The sequence below is a fragment of the Clinocottus analis genome, unplaced genomic scaffold (assembly GCF_023055335.1).
Source record: "Clinocottus analis isolate CAN_PGR_092001 unplaced genomic scaffold, fCliAna1.0.p SCAF_1, whole genome shotgun sequence".
NCBI classification, from domain to species: Eukaryota; Metazoa; Chordata; class Actinopteri; order Perciformes; family Cottidae; genus Clinocottus; species Clinocottus analis.
The window spans coordinates 11,764,604-11,786,690 of NW_027175820.1; the positions used below are offsets into that span (position 1 = coordinate 11,764,604).

The 22,087-nt window shown below is 40.6% G+C and overlaps 1 protein-coding gene across 15 annotated transcripts in view; it reads right to left on the minus strand.

The window, feature by feature from the left end:
* The window catches only part of tjp1a (tight junction protein 1a), a 91,811-nt gene that overhangs the window by 18,842 nt on the left and 50,882 nt on the right, over window positions 1-22,087 (minus strand). For 7 of the 15 annotated variants that reach the window (XM_068577812.1, XM_068581078.1, XM_068574566.1 and 4 more), the window contains 10 exons: window positions 10,592-10,648; window positions 9,417-9,541; window positions 9,180-9,282; window positions 8,708-9,038; window positions 8,390-8,496; window positions 7,461-7,629; window positions 7,134-7,269; window positions 1,513-1,652; window positions 759-864; window positions 352-505 (listed from right to left, as the gene is read on the minus strand). In XM_068577812.1, coding sequence (XP_068433913.1) covers window positions 352-505; window positions 759-864; window positions 1,513-1,652; window positions 7,134-7,269; window positions 7,461-7,629; window positions 8,390-8,496; window positions 8,708-9,038; window positions 9,180-9,282; window positions 9,417-9,541; window positions 10,592-10,648 — 1,428 coding nt within the window. The remainder of the gene's footprint in view (window positions 1-351; window positions 506-758; window positions 865-1,512; window positions 1,653-7,133; window positions 7,270-7,460; window positions 7,630-8,389; window positions 8,497-8,707; window positions 9,039-9,179; window positions 9,283-9,416; window positions 9,542-10,591; window positions 10,649-22,087) is intronic. The other 8 variants (XM_068579469.1, XM_068577015.1, XM_068585948.1 and 5 more) reach the window with 3 other exon arrangements.

Here is a 22,087-nt window from a genome sequence, read left to right on the forward strand (position 1 = left end):
TAGCCTGAGGAGTCATTTTTCTTCGACAGATAATGAAAGATCAGAATTGTATAAATACTCCAAAGTCCTTTAGCTGTGAAAACCAACTTAGATCAAGCTATTTTAGCTTCAGTTATCAGTTATTCAGACTTCGGGTTAGATTTGTTTGAAGAGACTGATCATTTTTCCTTTCAATCCACTAAACTTACTGATACACACAAAAACTGGCCTTTACATTTACATTAAATCAGGTTTCTTCAGAAAAAACTGTCAAAAGGCATCGGCAGTATATACAAAAAAAATACAGTTAATGTTTACATGTTACAGCAGAAAGCAAACGTTAGCCAGCTTAAGTGATGGAGTGCATCGTACCCTGAGAATCTGGTCTCCCTCTTCCAGCCCTTCCTTAGCCGCAGGACTGTCCTCCAAAACACCTGCCACAAAAATCCCCACATCGTTTCCTCCTGCTAACCGCAGACCGACACTCTCTCCCTTCTTGAACTTGACCAGCTTCATACTTGGCCTGCTGGAGGACACAGGTAGACAGATAGAATGAAGCAAAAAGGTCATCAAATCAGGGATCAAAAAACAATCATTCCAAGAGACACAATATGCAGCCAGCTATTTCCTCGTGCAGAGTCGAACAACAAAGAAAAGAAGGAAAAAAAAAGCTGATTACAATATCTGGAAGCTCAAGAGAACAAAGTGAATAAGAAATACACAAGATGACGTCAGTCGATACGTAAGGTGCGTTGGATGAGAACATCAGGGACATTTACCTGAGGATGCTGTCATCATGAGCAGCGCTGGGTACAGGGGCATCGGACGGGCTGACAGGAAGATCCACGTCAGGCTGACCAGGCTGGGCATAAACTGGCTTTGGTTCTGTATTAAACACAAACACAAAGTAAAATAACAAACACACTCCCAAAGAAACTGGTACACACTATATAGGCTGAACAGCATCAGTTTCACTGTTTGGTGAGGTTTGATACAAGATAGTCAGCTGAGTGTTTGGTAACAGTGAAACCAATTGTAAAGTCAAAGCCTCAACTTTTAATCCATGTCAAATGTGGTGATGAAAATTTGTTTTGTAATATCAATCAATCATACACATGTCTCAGACATGTATAGTTAGTATTTCTTTATGAAGACTGAAATATTTTTTTTATAGTTCATAAGAACATTTGATTAAATATTAACGATTAGACAACAGTTCCGATGGTGTGTTTTTAAACAGTAACAGTGGATTATCATGCTACGATGTATTTCACCCCCGACACACTGTTCATCTTTTTAATAATTAGTCTTCTGGCACAACTCTACAGGAAAAAAAACAATACTTGTAGAGTTTATTAAACTAAAATAATCTAAACTTTCACTAAATCAAGCGTTAGTGAAACTCTCTATGCTGTAAGACCTAACTGAAACTTTACTAATGACAATGAAATCTAGAAATGAAAAAGGTTAGAAACCACTAGAAACATGAGAAACCACAAGAGTTGAGGGGGTGATGGGCCGTATTTGCCGTACCAGGCAGCGGGGGTAACTGTTTGTCATCTCTGGAACTGGCCTGGTCGCTGGCCTGAGACAAGATGCCGTCATCAGAGCTTTTGATTGGTGTGGACATGGTCCCTGGTTTAGATACGCGTTCCTCATCTCGACTTCGATGGCTGAAATAGACAAAGATTACACGTGGCAATTCAGTACGTGTGCACTGTAACCAATAACATTTTTCATTAATGCATTCCTTAAATGACTGCAACATCTTTGCTCATGCGTGTAAGAATGACCATGTATTTTCTGTGAATGTGTATACAGCTTTGTCCTTTGCTGACATCACAAGGAAAACTAAAATGAACTCAAAAGGATATAGCATGGACCATAGATGACGTGATGAGGGCATGTGGACATAATAATGACTGAGAAGACAATAAGCTATTAAAAGAAGGATGTGTAGCTTTTGCCAATAAGACCCCCCAAATAGCCAAATACACTCCCAACCATAAACTGATATTAATTTTCATTGGAGCAGACATTGTTTATATAAATGTTTTTAAATTTTAAAAGCCCACTTTATACACCGTTCCAATAAAAGCACACAGGCAGAGAAAGAAAAATCAAACCAAGTCTCCCAACATAAACGTCTGAGTTTGGATACTTTTCAGTCCAAGTTCCTGTTTAACCTGGATAGAATAAACAAGAGGAAACTGTGTGTATGTGTGTGTGTGTGTGTGTGTGTGTGTGTGTGTGTGTGTGTGTGTGTGTGTGTGTGTGTGTCTTGTGGGCTGTAACTAACAGAGCAGAAAAGGCTCTGCTGCTTAAAACAATGGTTGAATTCCAATCTGGTCACATGACTGCCTGCTGGAGCAGTACTTGAGCAGCATTCAGAAGCTTTAGTCGAAGAATGTGAAGGTGCTACCAGCTCAGACGAGGCAACTTCTCCCATTCTGTAATTTGGGCTCATGCTCTATGAGAATACAGTGTAAGGAAAGTATACAGTACAGTGTTGTCTCCCAAAAAAAAACACAAATGTAAAACCATGTGGCATCAGTGAGTCCTGCAAGGGACTTTGTTGTGGAGGGAGAACGGTACATGAGAGCTGCTACATTAGGATAAATAACAGAATTGTAATGAGAGAGAAAGAGACAGAGCGAGAGAGGGAGAGAAAGACAGAAAGAGACAGAGAGAAGGATAAATAACAGAATTGTAATGAAGAGAGAGAGAGAAAGAGAGAGAGAGAGAGAGAGAGAGAGAGAGAGAGAGAGAGAGAGAGAGAGAGAAAGAGAAAGAGAAAGAGAGAGAGAGAGAAAGAGAAAGAGAGAGAGAGAGAGAGAGAATGTGTTTGCGTCTGTGTGTACTGGATAAATGAGAGGGGGGAGAGAGGAGGAAAAAAAGAGAAAAACACAGCAAGGGACCGAAAGAGAGAGAAGTGGGAGAGCGGTTATAGCCTTAATCTGGTAGTCCTTGCTGCAGAATGGTGCTAAAAAAGGCTTCACACCAACAAACTACATTTGATAGAAGTCTTTGTTCAGTACCCGCGCTTACACCTTCTTACAGTACGGGTACAGGCGAGAGAGAGCCAGGGAAGGGAGACACAGAAAAAGTAAAGGAGCAGAAGAGACATGGCTGCACAGATATAAACAAACAATACAAAAATATGGTACTGCTGCCAAACCAGAATCTTGACACTGCATTAACGGTCCCAGTCTGTGTAATTTCATCCATCCACAAGCTCCAAAATATTGAAAAGCTTACTAGATATCCAGACATCTCTTTGCGAAACAAACCAAATTTGCATGGCAACATTCTTGCGAACTAACAAGCTCACAATTAAGCATATTATGAACTAAAAACATTTTTTAAAAACTGAAATGATGCATTACTCACACAAATGTATCTTTAAGTTGAACCATGACGAGCACTAAGAGGAGCTTGGGTTTAGTTCCGTGAAAGAGAAATTAAAGGAAAATAGTCTTTACTCATGCTCGCTAAGAGACACTTTGAATGAATGGCGTTTTTGATGATATGTTTTAATTCCAAAACACACAACAGCGTCATGCCTCAGGGAAAGAGAATGCCGCTCAGCCCTACAGCCAATCAGGCTAAGCAACCCATCTGGCTTGGGGCAAAGCACTGTGGGAAGTATGTCAAATTCCTTTTCCCCCCCTCCTAAACTGGGAGATTCCCTGACATCACAGGTTTGGGACAGTCAGACTGTTGCTTCCTCACTGAGTTCTTCAACTACAAACAAACATGAGAAGCAGGTGTAACTCATCGTATGACAATTTCAGTGCTTACCAAAATAACCAGTCATACAACACCTGTAATGATGCACAAAAATATGACACAAATATTGTTTTTCTAACTTTTGGACAGACACAAATTTGGTTCACAAAGATAAAAGAGGGATCAGGAAGAGAGCCATAGAAGCATAGGGTGTAGATTGATAGGGCTAAAAACAAATACACACTGGTCTGTTATCAGCAAGGTGCATTCACTTACATTGGAAGTAATCTGTGCAACAGTGAACCTGCCCTCATCCTGCATTGAAACAATGAAGGTTACTCAACAGTCTGACATGATGTACCATCTCATAAAATGCAGCACTGGAGGTTATTCTGATACGAGTGACAAGCAACTAAACTAGAAAAGCCAAACTAGCAGGAGCAAAGTGATCTAACATCCTCGAGCAGCTATATGTGTGGGTCAGTGCAAAACAAGTAATGCAAGGAACATCTCAATACAGCTATTGGTTTTCAAGCTAAATGTGGGTTTTGTATACCTGTTCCAGTGAGACATTTTGCCTTTCAGAAAGAAAGTGTGTTATAAAATAGGAGGTTTGGCACCCTTATCTCACATAGTCAGACCTTCATCTCATCAACATCACACAAGTGACGCCACTATTTGATTAGCAATGAGACACAAATAGTTATAAAAATTGCACATCTGGTTAATTTTTGTATTTAGTAAAAAACAACTTGTCCTGTAACATAGTTTTTTATCATGGTTTGGAGTACAGAAAGCCTACCATGTCTGCGACTCGAGGCCTGTGTAAATATGATGAGATGGAGATCTGGTTATACTAAACTCTGATAGTTCATTCCAGAAGAAGTGGTAGAAGGCTGCATGATTTGGCCCCCTGTTTCAATACTCAATATAGGGTTGTCACGATACCAGAATTATGACTTTGATACGATACCTGCCATTAATATCACGATACCGATACTTACGATACTAGAATTCGATACGATACCATAAATACGATACGATACTGGTATATTTATCTATGATAGTAGTAAATAAAAAATCTGCATGGCTCCCTTTTTGACCAGCTTTTTGAACACTTGACAAATGGCATTAATATTAATATTAGCATACAGCAAGATATGAATGAAAACTACATGGTGCTATCATAGCATTGATCATACACGGCTATGTAGGTCTATTGTCCGGATGACTATATAGTTTTTTCCATAAGTATGAGCAATTGTAGATAATAATAGTAATACTAATACTAATACTAATAATTTTACAGATGTGTGTTTGAGGTGAAACAAACCTAAAGCTATCATAAAAGATTAAAGATTGACACATAATTAAAGAGTAATTTCTCCCCTTTATTGAAAAATGCACTTATTAATAATCTTGAACTTTGTGGCTCAAGATCCACCCTCAGGCTCCAGCAGCATGTCACCATTTTGCATCAGTTGTGTTTCATTTGGTACACTTTTGTGTGCATTCTGACCTCATGATCATAAATGCTCGTAGTCTACTCGTGGCTGTATATGGGTGAGCTTGGGGTTTTTCATGTTTATAATTACATTTGCTTACCTATTGTTTGTTAAACTCCTTAAAAAGTGCAGGCTGTCTGCTTGAAAGCTGCTTGGCCATGTTTGACGTGTTACCTTCCCTTGTCTGCGTTGCTTTAAAGCACGTTTAACAGACGGGTCTATCGGTGTCAGTGGGCTTTCCCTCACAGTCTGCACTGTCTCCAAAGTATCTCCAGATAACACTCCTAACGTCTTTTTTTCTACAAGCAGAGGACGATCGGCAAGAGCTCCTGAGCTCCGGCCATGTCTCCCCCGATCAGAGAGCGCTGCTGCTCCGCTCTGTGTGTGAGACGGAGCCTTAAGCCCCGCCCCCCTGAGCTCCGTCTCCATGCACTCTCTGCATGCAGCATGAGAGAGAGAGAGAGAGCGTAGCAGTTTTAAGGAAGAGCTATTTTCAGAAAGTACCGATACTTAAAATATGCAAAATTGTATTGTTTTTAACGTACGGGTAGCGGAGTACTTTTTTAGTATTGGTATACCGTGCAACATTAACTCAATATTCAATACCCTACTTCACAGAATCAAACACAACCCTTGACTAAGATTAGAAACCAGCAACAAGGCCTCTGTTTCTTCTAATTGCAGCCATTGATAGGCTAAGCATTAGGTATGCACCAATTCCATTTTTTGTTAGTCCCGATATGGATACTGATACCTTGGCTTTGCGTATAAGTAGTTACCAACAACCGATCTGATACCAGTGTTTAATTAATAAGATCTGTGCTTCTGTGTGGAAGTGACTTAGATTATTAATTTATGTCAAGGGCAACATTAGACTTAACTTAGACATTGTTTTTTAAATTTTGTAAAACAAAATTAAAAAAATAATTAGTTATATTGTACTGAATTGTTTTTTTATCAAAATAATGGTATCCGATACCATATCGGCCTACTGTCACTGATATCTAATCAGCGATTTAAGTCGGTATCCAATATCCGATATCAGTATTGGTGCATCTCTGATTGGCATGGGTCTGCTCTAAAAAATGCCAAGCCTGTTTCCCTTCATAGTTCTGTTATCAAGTGAACTCAAATAATCTCATCTCACTCAACTACACTCAACTAAGTATATGGTGCTTACCTAATAAGCATACAATGCCTAATGTCCACACTGACTGAGGGTCACTATAGTCACTATAGTCATGACTTCCTCTAGCTACAAGAGGCTATAAAACCACTAAACTACAACAAGGATAACTTACTGGAAGCTCCAACTGGCAGTAAGAAAAGAGGAGGGAAAAAGAGACATTGAAATGCTGTGAAAGAAAATTACATAATATGTACAGAGTTTATGAAGAAAATAGCTCTGAAATGGCATTGCAATAACCAAGTATGCATGATAACATAAAGATTTTATTGCAAGCGCTAATGTTGTGGTCATAAGCATGAGTAATGGCAAAAAAAAAAAATCAAATTCATGTTGAAAAATAAATAAAACTAGCTTTGCAGGATTTGCGCGAGTAACATTTAGTTTAAAGGTGATTCTCTGGATAGAAAATGGTTTAAACTATCTAGTATCTAAACCGTGGTCCACCAGGAGGAGGTGGGTTAATCCCTCCTGTCTTCCTCAGTCCTCTCCCAGATTAAGGCTTTATTGAAACTGTGATGGCGTGATGTGATGGTTTATGCATGCAATGACTTTATCTATTGGTTTATGCATCAGTGGTACAATTTACTTACTCTGCACCCACTAACCCATGCGTGTGAACGTATGAAGTTGGATTGGTGGGATTATGGATACATGAGTGTGGCATGTGTGGCAGCTGTGTCCCATTACCAGGTTTGCAGTTCGATGTCTGTGTGTATGTGCACTTCGCTTACCTGCCGTTGCTGATCTGTCGAGGTGAGTGACGGGGAAGGTCCGATGGTTCAGGCCTGTCAGGCGAACGTGATCGACTCCCTCGCCCGTGGGATCGATTGGAATGGTCGGATGTCAGTGAATGTATTTCTGAAATGTCTGTGAAATTGAATTGAATATGTATTAGCATCAATAACGTAAATCAAGATCAATTAATTTTAACTTCTTTCTCAGTACATAAAAAAATGTACAGATCGGTCATTCGTATAAAAAAAAAAACACAGTCAAAGCTTGTGCAATCAAAGGCCAGCTGCTCTAAACAAAGTACTGCTACGCGTCTGTAGTCTCACCGTCTCTGTCGGAGTTATTGGCTGATGGGATGCTGTCATCAAGGTCGGGAATGTTGAGCAGCGTGGCTCGCTCATCTCTCTGCACCACCATCTTCAACTTGCCCTTTGACCTCTCGATCAGCTTCTTGGCATCTATTAGTGATAGGTTCTCTGTGACTGTGCCATTGATCTGCCAGGGGAAGAGGAGCGGGCCAGCATGAGAATTGAATAGACAAGCCATCTTCACTGTGCAATTTTCCTGTAGACCCCACAATGTGCTGTTAAAAACTAGGGCATCATCATGCAGAATAATTGTGAATGTATCTCACATTAACTTAGAACAATAAGGATGTAGAGGCGACTATACTGTAAATAAGTTAAAAAAATGTATATAATTTGGATTGCAATGCATTTAGTGCCGTCAGAGACACAAACAGTCTCAGACATTGAATCCTACATTGTATACATTTCCTTAATGTCGTTCATGTATTTAAGTGTGTTGGTCTTTGGCCTGGTGCTCAATTGAAAATGTCTCTGCCTCACTTTGGAACACTTGATACAGTAAATTGGATTTTGAATTCATCTCTGTATTGTAAAGGAGGATTTAACCCTCCTTAGAGATTGAGTGGATAAAAAATTCAAAGGAATAATGGAATGTGTGGTATTCCTGCATACTAATGAACTGTGACCTCCACTTTCTCAGCAGCTCAAAGATTCCCACAGCAGACTAGTCTCAGTAAACCTAGCTGATACTCAGTTCTCTTTCATCCCATCTCATTCCTTCTGCTAATAAAATTATTTCAAGCTAATTCTTAACATATTTGTCTTTTATGTGTATTCTAATCATCTTTTTGTCAATACATTTCCCCATGACTGTGTTTTACCCACTTCTAAAATCCCTGTCTTATCCATCGGCTTATTCATGCAAACACTGCTCTCTTTTCTCTCACCTTAAGCACAACGTCTCCCTCCTGGATGTTTCCATCTCTGGCAGCAAGGCTCTCAGGAGAGATGTCCTTCACAAAGATGTGGCTGGCCAACCGCAGTCCATATTCTACTTTCAGAGTTAATAACAAATTAATATTAACAGGGTGCATCAATTTAACTCATCACCGCAAATTGTCACTCTGCAAATAAAATAGACAGAGACTAGTCAACATTAAAGTTCTGATTGACTTTGAGTAGGAGAAAAATGAGAAACTCTAGAATTTGTTTTATTCAAATTATGCATGTAACATTTTAAGGTGGTTGGACAGTGTGTTGCTTACCTTCATTTTTGCGGGACTTGACCAGGGTGACTTTCGCAGGCCTTGGTGCAGCAGAGGAGGTTTGTGATCGGCGATCAGAGCGTGGTGAGACGCTCCTCTCCCGCGAGGCACTGTGATCCCTCCTGCCGCTGCTGCTACGCTCACGCTCGTGCCGCCTGCCGGTGCCTGTGCCGCCGCTTGCTCCTGCATAGGCACTTTGGCTACCATGCCCACTGTGGTGCTCATAGCCATCCTCCTCCTCATCACTGTCCTCTTCCTCGTGCTCTGACATCGTCTCCCTGTCCCCGGGTCGAGAAACAGGGATCTGCACTTTCCTTTTACGACGAATAGTCTTGGAACAGACAGGAAGTTCTGAGTGTTAATGACAATTATTATGGGACCCCTCACATTTGAGATCAACATGACATTAAAGGGTTCACTAAGATTTACACAATGTCAGGTTTGTTTAAAATCTCAATATCGTCCAACTTACTATCTTTGCATTTTTTCCACTCTTTCTGAGCTGCTGCACCGCGTAGGCATGCTCTACGTTGTCCATAGAGACTGCATTGACCATCACCACTCGATCATTTTCTCTGAAAGAATGAAAAAAGAAAAAAAAGGGAACCGGAGAACTATTCAAGAAGAGCTTACATGATCCAATTCTGAGGTCAAAATACCAGTGCTACACCAACCCATACACTATTGCTAACAACAATCAAAGACTTACTGTAACAGTCCCTCTGCAGGACCTCCTTTCAGCACATCAGATATCACAATGGACGTCTCCCCACTCTGGAAATGAGGGTTGTCTCGCCCACCTGAGATGGCAATGCCAAACCCAAATCCTGGGGCCTACACACAAAGAAATACATGCATACAAACTGATACTGATACTGTATACATGGCAGTCACACAAAACACATGCCAGACTTTGTGGTAAACAAAAATCAGCTAATAAGCTCTCTGAAGACTTATTATCAGTGAAAATGCTATTTAAGTAAAAATAATGTGATGGGTTTTGAAAGACCGGGACGAGTACTGTCGACAAGAGCAAAGCTATGCTTTTGAGCGTTATGATGATCATTTTTAAGGTTTCCATGAAGGTTTAGAGGACTTGTGTTTTTGACTACGCAAAAGCAAGCACCAAGGGAGAAAGACATGTGATGTAATCTTACAACCACAACAACACAGGTAAACCACAAGGCAGAGAACTGCAGGCAACACTGGCCTGCTCCTTCAGCCTGAATAAAGCCGCTGCTAATTAGATTACAGCAAGCAGGCCAGTCTAGACAGGTGCTCTATACAAACCCACTTGCACAACAGCATGAACTAACTAGTACAGTTTCATTGTCTCAAAACAAAGTATATTCGGAAAGTCAAGACAATAAATATATACATTTATCAGTTATCTCTGGGGGAATATGGATTTAAATGGTTTGATAGTTAACCTGATGATGCAGATTGTGCCAGAGGGGTCATCAGTTATATGCAGCGTTGCAATGTATCATAATCACATATGATTTAATACAAGACAAAAAGCACAGAGATAAAGCCATCCTCTCTCTCTCTTTCCCTGGAGTAGTGTTATGGAGAAGAGAATGTTGCCAATAGGAAGGAAGTGAAATTAAGTAGTAAGGATGTGGATGCAGATTTTGGTCTTCCTTCGCTTTGTTTCCTGCCATCTGGGTTCCTTGACTATTGTTTCAGTAGCACACATCCTGCATCTACAGCTGGCCCTCTCAGTACAGAGTGAGAAGAGAGATGGATGGGCAGAGAAAGACAGAGAGGAAAAAGTGAAGAACATACAAGACATACTGCAGGATTAGGATACCAGAGAAGGCAGAGGGAAAAACACAAAAGACAAGAAAGAAGAGAATGGATTAAAAAGTTGTAAACACTTACCCTGTGAAGGGTCACTGTGTGCTGTTCCCATATGACCGTTTCCTCCATCGCTGCACTCTGCAAAGCAAGAAACAAAAAGGATTAATATAATGGGGCTAATTTATATACATTTACATACGTATATCCAAATGCAGTCAATTACATTAATCATGCAACACATAGAAGTTTCTAATGTTTGGTTTCAGAAGCCTTTGAGCTTCCAAGGTTTGAAGAGAACTCTCATTTTTAGACAGTAAGTCTGTGGTAGTAATGTATTAGACTGCATCATAATGAACGGTAATGCCTTGTCTTCTACATACATGAATGGTAGGGAGTATTTGAAATACCCGCCTGTATGCAGCCCATGACATAACCAATGCTAGGTACAGCCTTTAAAGCTTCAGTCTTTACCTCTCTGGTACTGTACATCAGGGCAAACTCTGGCCCGCGGGCCGGATGGGCCCATTGGGTTTTTTATTCTGGCCCGTTGACTATCGGTACAAAATTGTCCAAATTAGAGTAAAGACCGCATTCATTTAGCCTTTTTCCTGCAATACCCAGTGTTTTAGTTGGTCCCACACCCCAGTAGAAACACTCTAATAGCCCTTATACAAACAATTTAGTTTTTAAAGTTATGAAATGAACGAACAGCTGAAAGATAATGAACATGCATCCGACCCACGAGACTGTGCCACCCTGCCCGCTCATGTGACATATCAGGTTCTGCCTGAGACCTTCCTTCTAACTGGATATATTAGCAGCAATTCATCACTTCTATTATCTTATAAATACATAAATGGACTGTAAAGCCTATGCCGTGACTGTATGCATGTATTCCGTTAATGCATGCGCAATGGCCAAGATCTGGCGATTATCTGATTCTTGCCGTTCTGCCAAAATATCTGTGAGATCTTCGTAAGGACGGCTTTGCTGCTGCTGCTGCTGCGTCTCTCAAAACAGAATAGAGAACTAAGTTCAAAGTTGAGCATGAACTAAGAGCAAGTTTTGTTTTGCAGAGGTTGCACTTAATTGTTATCATCTTTAAAATATATGCAGTGCAAAACAGGTTTATTGCAGCCACAATAAGCTATTTTCTTAGCAAAATATTAGTTATTTTTTTGCACAGATATAACTTTATTTGCATTGTTCTGACAAAGTGATTGCACATTTATTTGTTTTTGTCTGATGAAGCGATCTGGTTTACTTAAGTGATTTAAATTGTCTTTATTTTATTATTTGAAAAAGCACAGAGGAGTCACAAATAGGTATTTCAAGAAAAATTCAGCATGGACGATTTTGTTACAATTGGGGCATGAAATCCTTCAAAGTTGGGCGTGACAGAAAAGGTTTGAGAACCACTGTATTAACTGATGAACACCTGAGATCTGTCTTGAGAATTGCTCAAGACAGTTTTGTGTCAACCAAATTGACACAAAACTTTGATTCACTGGCAAAAAAGGGTGATCAACAACACCGTTCCCACTGAAATTAAATGTAAGTTTTCTTCACTTTTTAGTTAATGGCTTTTACTTTTAATTTATATTTGACTCCATCCGATACTGTCCTGGGCCATTTGTCAAATTTTAAAAATCACTGTTGCCCTTGAGCCAAAATGTTTGTTCACCCAAGCTGTACATCATGTGGCTTTTACATTTCTTTTGTTTTACCTTCCACTTGTTTGGGACTTGTTACACATTTTCATACCAGGTAGAAACACAAACCAACCAATTACAACTGATGAACTGAACTGTTGATTTTATGTCTTTAACCTTGGTTTTTATTATTGGGAAAACCTTCTGTTCCCGTAAAGAAAAGTACTAAACATTGTTTGTGTGGAGCTTTAAATAAGAGTGACAGTCAAGAAAACTGTGTGCATGCCGAATGTTTCTATATCCTGTTCAGTTGCAGTACTCAGAGTTGTTGTTGTTTGGCTCCCAGCAAGGTGGACTCTATTGCTTATTTGCACGACTAAGTCCTAAAAGTCTACATGTGAAAAGATTATGAATGACAGCAGCATGAGTAAACAGCCAGCAGAGACTGACTGAGGTTCACAAGACTGAGTGAACACTCGTATATTATTCCAGACTCGTTCATCTGAGAGAGCTGAAGCAAAGAAGATATTTAGCTGCTCCTCTGACCTGCCACACTGGATTAAACTGATGCGTGGCATGCATCTTTTGCTTTCAATCTCTAATTTAGTTACATCACACAGGTTTCTCCCGATGCATGACTCATCTTTTAGTTTGGGCTTTTTTTTTTTTTAAGTATGAAGCATTAAAAATGCTAGAAAACGCCTAATATGAAACTATAAGAATTTGATAATGTTACTACTATTAGAGCAAACAGACACTCCTTAATTCGGGGTTGTTATTTTTTTTACTTCCAGAGTGCTATGTCCCCAGCTTTAAATTACAGCTTTACTCTGCTTCCCTCCAGCTGATAAAGCAAGACTGCTGTCCGGTCTGCCTGCCTGCAGGGAGTCATGGCACAGCTGTTTGTGGCAGAGTGCTGAGCACAGTCCAACGTGGCAGGGGAAGGAAAAGACAAACACCACACGTGGCAGGGTGCTCATTTACTATAACTTCTATTATCAGCTTTTTTAAATAACACACCATGTCATTAGTTCACCCTACACCCTGCCATTGTGATAATTTCCTTCCTTCACCCTTTAATTATCACCTAATCCCTAAACCACCTCCCCATCATCATGATCATAACTGTCATCACCTTCCCTTAACCCAACTACAAAGTTCACAGCAGGTTGACACTGCAATGCTGCCAACTGCATGTGATGAGGACACAGACCAGGAGCGAGCTCATGAGTGGCTGGTGTTTCTAGACATAGCCAGACACATAATACTGCAGTTTGCTGGGACAAGGACACAAATGAACACAAATAAGGAGATGCTGATTTCCTTGATGCTTAATTAAATCACAAGTTGATTTTTTTGATCAAACGTACATCAATTTCTATTTTAAAAACTTGATAAGCCTAATTGGTTTCAAACACTTGCTAGTTCCCCTTTCTCAAAAGTTATTTGTTTTGCCATCTTAAAAGCTAATAAGTCTAGTAATTGTTGGTCTAAAAACATATAGCGAAAACCATCTTTAGTTGCAGTCGTAAACTTGATTATTGTGAATATCTAGATTGAATTTTAGAGTCATTTGAGGTTCTAAATTGGTTCCCAATAGACTATAATATCTAGAAGGGTGTGTGGTATAGGTAGTAAGAGCTCATGTAAATGCTCTGTATGTGAGGAGAGGTCGTTGACTAGTCAGGCTGCAGAGAAATTTCACAACTACAACATGTCTCACTTATAAAGAGGTCTCCCTGTTGCATTTTGTCCCTCTGTGCTTATAGAACATGCAACCAACTTGCTGTTTAACGCAGGTCTGTTTTCAGTCAGAATCCAACACCTAGTTATAGGCCTCTGGCCCTGTAAGCAGTAACTTATGTTGAACTTACTGTAGGTCTCCCATTCTGTGTTTGTGCTCTTCCATTCACTTTGTTCAGTTCAATCTGAACCTCTTGAATACACAGTTAACCCTTTGACCCTAATTTCCATTGCAGCTCTGTGTGGAAGTTATTTATGTCCATAATTGGCGCAAAGGGCTTGGGTGTTCCCCCTCTTTTCCCCTCCTTCCCTGCGTCCCCCCGTTGTCTGCCCGTAAGACTCCCACAGTTATGCCACTATTGTGTGGCGGGACCTGACCCATTTAACCACGGCTCCCCCCGACATTCTCAAACACGTCCATTCCCCTAAAGTGTTTTGTGATAAATTCATCCATCCGTTCATCCATTCATTCATCCAACAGTTCAGGCGGAAACAGGGGGGCTACGCCATGAGAAAAAAACAGCGTGCTGGGTTCATGTGACCAGGCGGTCAGGCAGTTGGCCTTGTCCTTGAACTGTGGTCCGTACTGATAGGTAGGGAGAGGAGGGGGGATCAGAGCAAGGCTGTGGGCTGCTTATACAACTTACATATACAATACCAATGGACATGGCACATCAATCTGACTGAGGATGACATCTTCAAAGACGTTCCTTTATATTCTCTGCTCCCTTGTCTCTTTACTGTACCTCAAAGGGCACAAATGAATGTAAACAATTCAACTAAATCCATGTATAAAAGCAAGCTAAGACAATGACAAACATGGATATTGTTGTGGTAAGCATATTTTGGTCAATCAGATTCAAGAAACTCTGGAATCACACATCCAACCACCCCTACACACAGACCGTAAGCCGAGGACTTTGACTAAGTGAGAGTGTATGAGCCATAAAGGCGTAGACATGCTTGTACCAGTACGAGGTCATAGATCACATGAGTCATAAGAGAAACAGGAGACGAATTAAGTCTTGCACAAATTAAGTCTTTTATCAGAAAAAGCTCAATTTGGGGGTAAATATACTGCATCTTGTAGCATTGTAAGGGCTGAAAAGAAATATTTAATTGCTGCCCCTTGAAAGTTGATGAGTTGAATCATCCTTTGGAGACCCTTCGGTCTACTTGGTATTCTTGAAGTCTATGGTCATGTTCATTTTTTAGGATCTATGATGAACTTTGACTTTATAATGTAATCATAAGCACAATGGTTGAATAGACGTGAACGTCATGGTAAACAAGACAGGTTCTGTGTTTCAATACGGGTTTGGTGGGTTGCCGTCATTCCCGCATTAAGGGCAGCACGGGGCGTTTGACGACCGCGCCGGGAGCAGGAGGCCCTGTTCCTCGCCGCAGGGAGAGAGGGTGCAGTGAGCACAGCTCTGGGAAGGGACACGGTCCGGGTGAGGGGTGCCGTTAAGGTGGCTCACGGCCAGCCTTTTCAAGTTGACCTACAGCCAATCACAGCGCATGGCCATGGAAGAAATGCACCCGGTGAGTGCCATTGTCCGTTGAAAAGTAGACACATATTTTTGGCAAACAGTGGCAGTTCGCATTAGACTATGTTATTGTGGTCAAAATAATAACTGAAACTCAAGCAACTTGATTTTCTGACAACTAAAACAAGGTTTTTAGAAAATCAATAAGATATAGGCTCACAGTGTTTACGTAAACTGGTAAAAGCTACATGGTGAAGGAGAGATAACCTGTCTGTCCTCTTAGGCTGCTTAGAATATTTAGTCCACTGGGACTCAGGCTCAGTCTCTCAGATAAGATTATTACAGTAATTAACAGGCTGGCTGATTGAGTGTGAGGTATATGCAGGGTAGAAAAGCAGCAGGCACAAGTAATGTGTTAGCTTAAGCTTAGTTTTACTGAGACATGAGAAGAAAATAGAACCCAACCGATTTATCATTCCGCACTTTGTCAGTGGACATTGACCTATATCTTTTTTTCTGGAAAAAAAAAAAACACAGCTGAGGTAAATAACTGTAACAGCAACTACTGGTTTACACTATAAATAACCAAACAAATGACCCACAATTACCCACACAAGCCATCATGATCTTAACAGACATTACAAACACTAACAAATTTAACAATTTGGAACATAAACAGAAAACTTAAAGTAGCTATACTTTGACAGTGCACTCAGTAAGGGAGCCGAATAAACGGTTCGGTGGTGTTATAAGTCTTTTGCGTGTAAATTGCTTGCTGGTGTGATGCAATGCTGGAAAGTAAATAAACAAAATACCCATACTTTGCTCCTCTGTGGCAAACAACGTGTCAATAATGCTTTTACTACTTTATATTGTGGCCTTAAAAAAAATCCTGTATTAATTGGGCTCTGGATGAAAACTGCCCAATGTGGTCTCATCTGTCATTAACAAAAATTCAGAAAGAGGAACTTTCTATGTGGAAAAGATGTAACAGTGTTAACATGGTAATTTGGTTCTCATGTATTTTGTTACAGGACCATTTCACATCATACACAAGCAAAGATTACAGAACATCTCTGGCCAAAACCAACATGAAGTCATTTTTCTGGAGTAAAGTAATAATAAAAATACCGATGAGAACAAAGGATGTGGTTTATCTCCGAAGTCACAGAGTTGTGGGAAACAATGGTGTGCTTGATGTAGCACAAACTGACGGCAGCCTAGTGTATTTATACATCCATATTAGTCAGGCTTGAGCTCTGGCCAGCAAGGCCCAGGGCTGGGAAACAAAGAGAAGCCACCAAACATGTGTACTTGTCTGTGCAAAAACACTCACTCGCACACACACAAAAACACACACTCACAGACACACACCATGATCTAAGACTAAAGGGCCTCTTTGTTCAAGCTAGAGCCAGTCTGGCTTGGCCCTGCCAGGCCCACTATAACACAGAGTCCAGGACAGAAGATAACAGCTTACTCAGGGTCTTCAAAGACGGAGCCTAATCCAGTTCTTGGGGAATGGCATACTGATGAACAGACTGGAAAAATGAGTGATGAAACGGACAATAATAACCTGCTGCAGAAAGCTTTGATAAATAGGGTCAGGTCAAGCATGCATGTCTTCACACAGACTCTTAGTCTCCATAGTGATCAAAGATGTTCACATGTACATAGAAACAACACCGAGTACCGAGAACAAGCTGCCAATCTCTTAAGAATCTGTGCTCTGTAAAACCATCCATTCTGCAACCAAATTAAGAGTGAGCTGATAAACATCACTGGCCTTTTTGGGAAATATAGGCACTCAGCCACAAACAGCCACAAATGTGGACTTGAGTCACTTACCCAAGTTGGCAGCGTTAAGCACAGCCTAAAAACACAGAGGAGTCTACTTTTCCCCCCACAAAATAAAAAGGAAATCAACAAAGAACCAGGTGAAAATGAGGTCATCTTCTGAAGAATAATGTCATGAGATGAGAGGTTTGGAAGAAGTATAATACAAGCTCTTTATTGGTGCTTTACCAGTGAAACGGTTGTCCAGCAGGCCATTCATTACTCTCCCCCTCCCTCCATCAAACGTCCTTTCATCTGATTTAAAGGAATACTTCACAAAGTGGGTGTAACCAATACCAAGTTTAAGAAGCAGTTTTTGAGAAAAAGGATGAAAATGTCTAAAAAATTAAGAACAAAGAATGCATGAAGGCTGATAGTGCTGTCGCCAAGAAAGAAAAATTCTATATTCACATCAGATTATTCTGAGGTAAAGGTATTTCTATCTCTGAGCAATGGTGCTGGCAGCAGCAAATGTCTCGATGACGACAAGTATGAGGTAAAATCCTGACAAAGCTTTAGGTCAGTGTGCCTGCTCTTCCCTGATAGCCTGAGGCAGGATGTAAGAAATAGCAGCCACATCACCCACAGGAAAACACTCACTTCCTGTTTGCAGGAAATAGCTTCAGCTTCTAGAGAAGAAATCTCTGTGCACATTATTGAAAATTCCTCCTAGTATACTCACCTCATCTTACGACTTGCAAGGAAAGCTTTGCTCCAGATTTAGAGGTTAAGTGTTAGTGAGTTTAATCTCACTGTGTTGTTATTTAAATACAGAGGTCAAACTTTGGTTTTTCATCATGCTATCAGGCACTCCCGTACACATGCACAAGTTCAACTACAAATACGCCTCTACCAGCAGCTCTACTCGTCACTGGGGCAATTGAATTCATAGCAACCGCATCTCCCTTCCTACCGGACCCAAAGGAAAGAGTGGGGCAGGAGTACACTCAAACAACATATAATTAGAGACACGCACGCACGCACGCACGCACGCACGCACGCACGCACAATCACACACACACACACACACACACACACACACACACACACACACACTATCTGGAGGGCAAGCACTCAACAGAAAACACAAGGAAATGCATTAAAGCCTTTAATGTAAGCTTTTACATTCTGTCTTTCAGGATTACTGTACTAGCCTGTGAAGTGCACATGAACGAACAAACCAAACAAAATATTGGTCGTCACTTCCAACATTTAACAGATGAATTCAGCAGCAGCCATTTTTAGGGCAGGTCATTACTGTGATGGGAGGAGAGGGCTGCAAGTGTGTGCACACACATGGGTGTGCAGATGAGGGCAAGTAGCCAATAGGCAGATGACGATGGTAGTGATGCAGAGCCTCAGTCAGCAATGATGTACTGTTGTGCTGACATGCTCAAATATGCTTGAGTTAATTAGTCTCAAACAGTAGCTCTACTCTGCCATAAAGCCCCCTAAACACCCCTCTATCGGGACTCTCCTCAACATAATATACCAAATGCACACACAGAGACAGACAGACACGACTGAAAACTATCTGTCACAGAGTCACTGCTAGAATAGTGAGGGTAGGAATAAAATACCAAACCTATAATCCAGGCTTTTGGATTAAAACGTTAATCTGAGCCATGCTTCTGTCTGAAGTCTACTGCTGCTGTCTCATGACAACAGACAAAGTGAAATGGATAGATGCACGGATGGATGGATAACTGGATGGACAATAGCAGGATGTAGAACTAAGACCAGTGCGATGTCAGCAAACAGGTTTCTTTCAGCATGGGTTTTAGCCTCTATTTTACTTTTACCCAGCCAACATAGCTGAATATGTCAATCTATGTTTTAACAAACCTTTAAGAACATGCAAGTGTGGTAAACTCTGATACTGACAACTCCAGGTATTTCCATGCATAAATCACCACTCATCATGCTTGTGCGATGTGAAACTGGTGCAAAGGTTCCAGACCTAGTTGCATTGGATGACATTTGAACAATCAGATGCCATCAATATCTTGAAGGGAAGCTAAAGCCTATACATCAAAGGGCTTTTTTTTTTAGGAATACAGTTCCATAGTGAGATATACAGATCAAATGTAAAAGAGCACTTGTATTGGTTGTGCAGGCATTTGCTAGTTTAGCAAAGACAAATGACATTCCTGTTTCTAGGCAGTTGATGAATTACCTAAACATATTTTGTGTTAAGCTCAATGTTCAGAAAACTAGACATGAGGGACTTCAGCTCTGCTCTGATGAGTTACAATTTGAACAGGGAAAGCATACAATCAACATTTTACTTGATTATACTGTTAATTGTATACACTTTAGATATAATGTGTAATATCCATTTGCAGCTCCTATGCTTGATCATTATTTCCAGTGACCACAGTGCAGCTCCACAGAGCTGATGTTCAGCCGGCTGTTCTCTGCTAACCACTGAACCAGACACACAGCTAGGCTAGGCTAGGATCTCATGTGCCGCCTACCCAGCAAAGTCATCTGAGCTCAACCACACGAGCTCCTCTATGCCTAGAGAGACAGGCAGTGTTGAGGTCACCCAGTGGTGACTTCTGGTGGGATTCTAACTTTCAACTTAAAAAAGTCCTTTCTGTTGGTTTAGTTCAAGTTTTTGGATTTGTCACATATTTCAATATTCAAATAGCCTCTTGGTCAGTGCTTCTCACTCTTCGGATTTGAGGGGCCCACCCTCACCAGAGCGAAGAATGTATTTAAGAGCTGGAAGATGTTTTGCTAAAAGGAACGCTTTTCTTTTACAGATGGTGTAGATGGTAATGGTCCAAGGCTGAATCTGACACCCAATTACCTAAAATTTAATGCCTTAATATGGCTCCACTTACTGTGACCATTTTGTAAAATAATAATTAAACCAAAGTCAAGGACTTAAAAAACGTCACGATTGGTTGATGTTTTGGTCGATTAGAAAGTAATATGAAAATATGAGTCTGACAGATAATCCAACAGCCACGGTTTCCAGCAATTTTTGGGTTCTCATACTTTTACTTATTATTGGTATCAGCACTGTTTCATCAGCTGATGAGGAGTGCATATGGGGATTTGGGCTGTCAACAAATATTCAAAATTCAAATATTTATTCGAATAGTTGTTAAAAATCGAATTTTGAATATGAAAATTAATATTCGAATGTAAAAAAAGTATTTTAAAGGATAATTATCGTGAATCTGGCAACCCCCGCCGCAGCCACGACAAGGTGACAAGGTGCTTAGTGTTGCCAGATTGGTGTCGGCGTAGTATCGTACCGAAGGCTCAAAATGGTTGTGTTTGGAGGATAATTATCGTGCATCTGGCAACCCTAAAATCGGTTGACCAATGACAGTTCTCTACCGTCAGAGCTCGCACAAGAAGGTGAACGTAAGATATTCGAATATATTCCAAAATACATGTTTTTTTAAAGCAAATATTCAAATGTCATTTTTGAGCAATTTTGACAGCCCTAAATGGGCTGTCATTGTTGGTTAAGGTAGACTGTATATAGACATGTGGATCCAAAATTTGCGCACGCAAACACACACCTTTGTTTTTGCGTCTGTGGAAACAAATTGGAAACTAAACCAATGAAAAAGATAACCAGATCCAGCACGGGAACCTTTAGATTCAGCCAAACACACACACACACACACACACACACACACACACGCACACACGCACACACGCACACACACACACACACACACACACACACACACACACACACACACACACACACACACCCCTATCAGTATTCCCACGCAGTATTCCAGCCCTGCCCCTCCCATCTCACACATGCACTCGACAGGAATGTGCCGATAAGGAGACATGGCCCAGCTCTCTCACTCTGCAGGTTTCTCATTCCAAACGGTTTCCCTCACTTTTTCCTTGCCTCAGACTCTGGATCTTATAGCCTCAATCTGCCTCCCTGTTTTACTTTGAATCCTTTTTACTTCTTTTGTCTCACTGGGATTAAAAGCAAGGACAGAGAACATCACAACAACAGAATTAAATGTGATAATATAGTAATTGAATCGCATGCAATTTAACAGATTAGATACAAAAACTATTATCACCAGAAATGTATATTAACCCACTTTCTTGTACAACACCTATTTAGGTAATGCTGTCTTAACATAGCCACAGTTACATTTAACCATAAGAGCAAATCAAAAAAAGAGGAATGATACATCTACAACCCTCCATTTTCATGCTGTGGGTTGTGAAGTGACAATAAATTATCAGTTACATCTAGTATCAGCAAGGAACTTCTTATAGAAATGTTAACTTTTCCTTGCAACACACTACACCAAGTGGGCATAACAAGTTGTTAAAGAACATACAACAAGAAGCTCTGGGTTCAAAGGGTTATAGAAATGTCCCTGTTGTGTTATGAGTATTGCAAAACCAAAACATTGGTATTTTTGAGGTTTATAAATGATGCTTGCCACCTCACCCTATGGCAGGGTTGGACAGTGGTGAAACTCACTGTCGTGGCGCACACACACAGCAAGGGGTCCAAAATTACTTTTTGACCTTTTGACTTTCAAATTTTTCAGTTGCACAACATCTTTTAAACTATGCAACTCTGAAACACAACTCAGTCTGCACAATCACATGGTGCCATAAACAAGGGGCCAAGCCCACTCAATGGCATTCCCAAGCCTTCTGAGGACTTTGCTACAATAGGCATGTTGTGGGGCAGAATCTATGGTGAATTAATGAGTTACTGTTGGAGCGGCCATTTTCCCAGCACTTAACTGGCAACATAATTACCATTCCCCAAAGAGATGAGAGATAGGGAGGGGGCGCATGCATTCTTTAACAGATGCACAAGTACAGAGAAATAATACACAAAT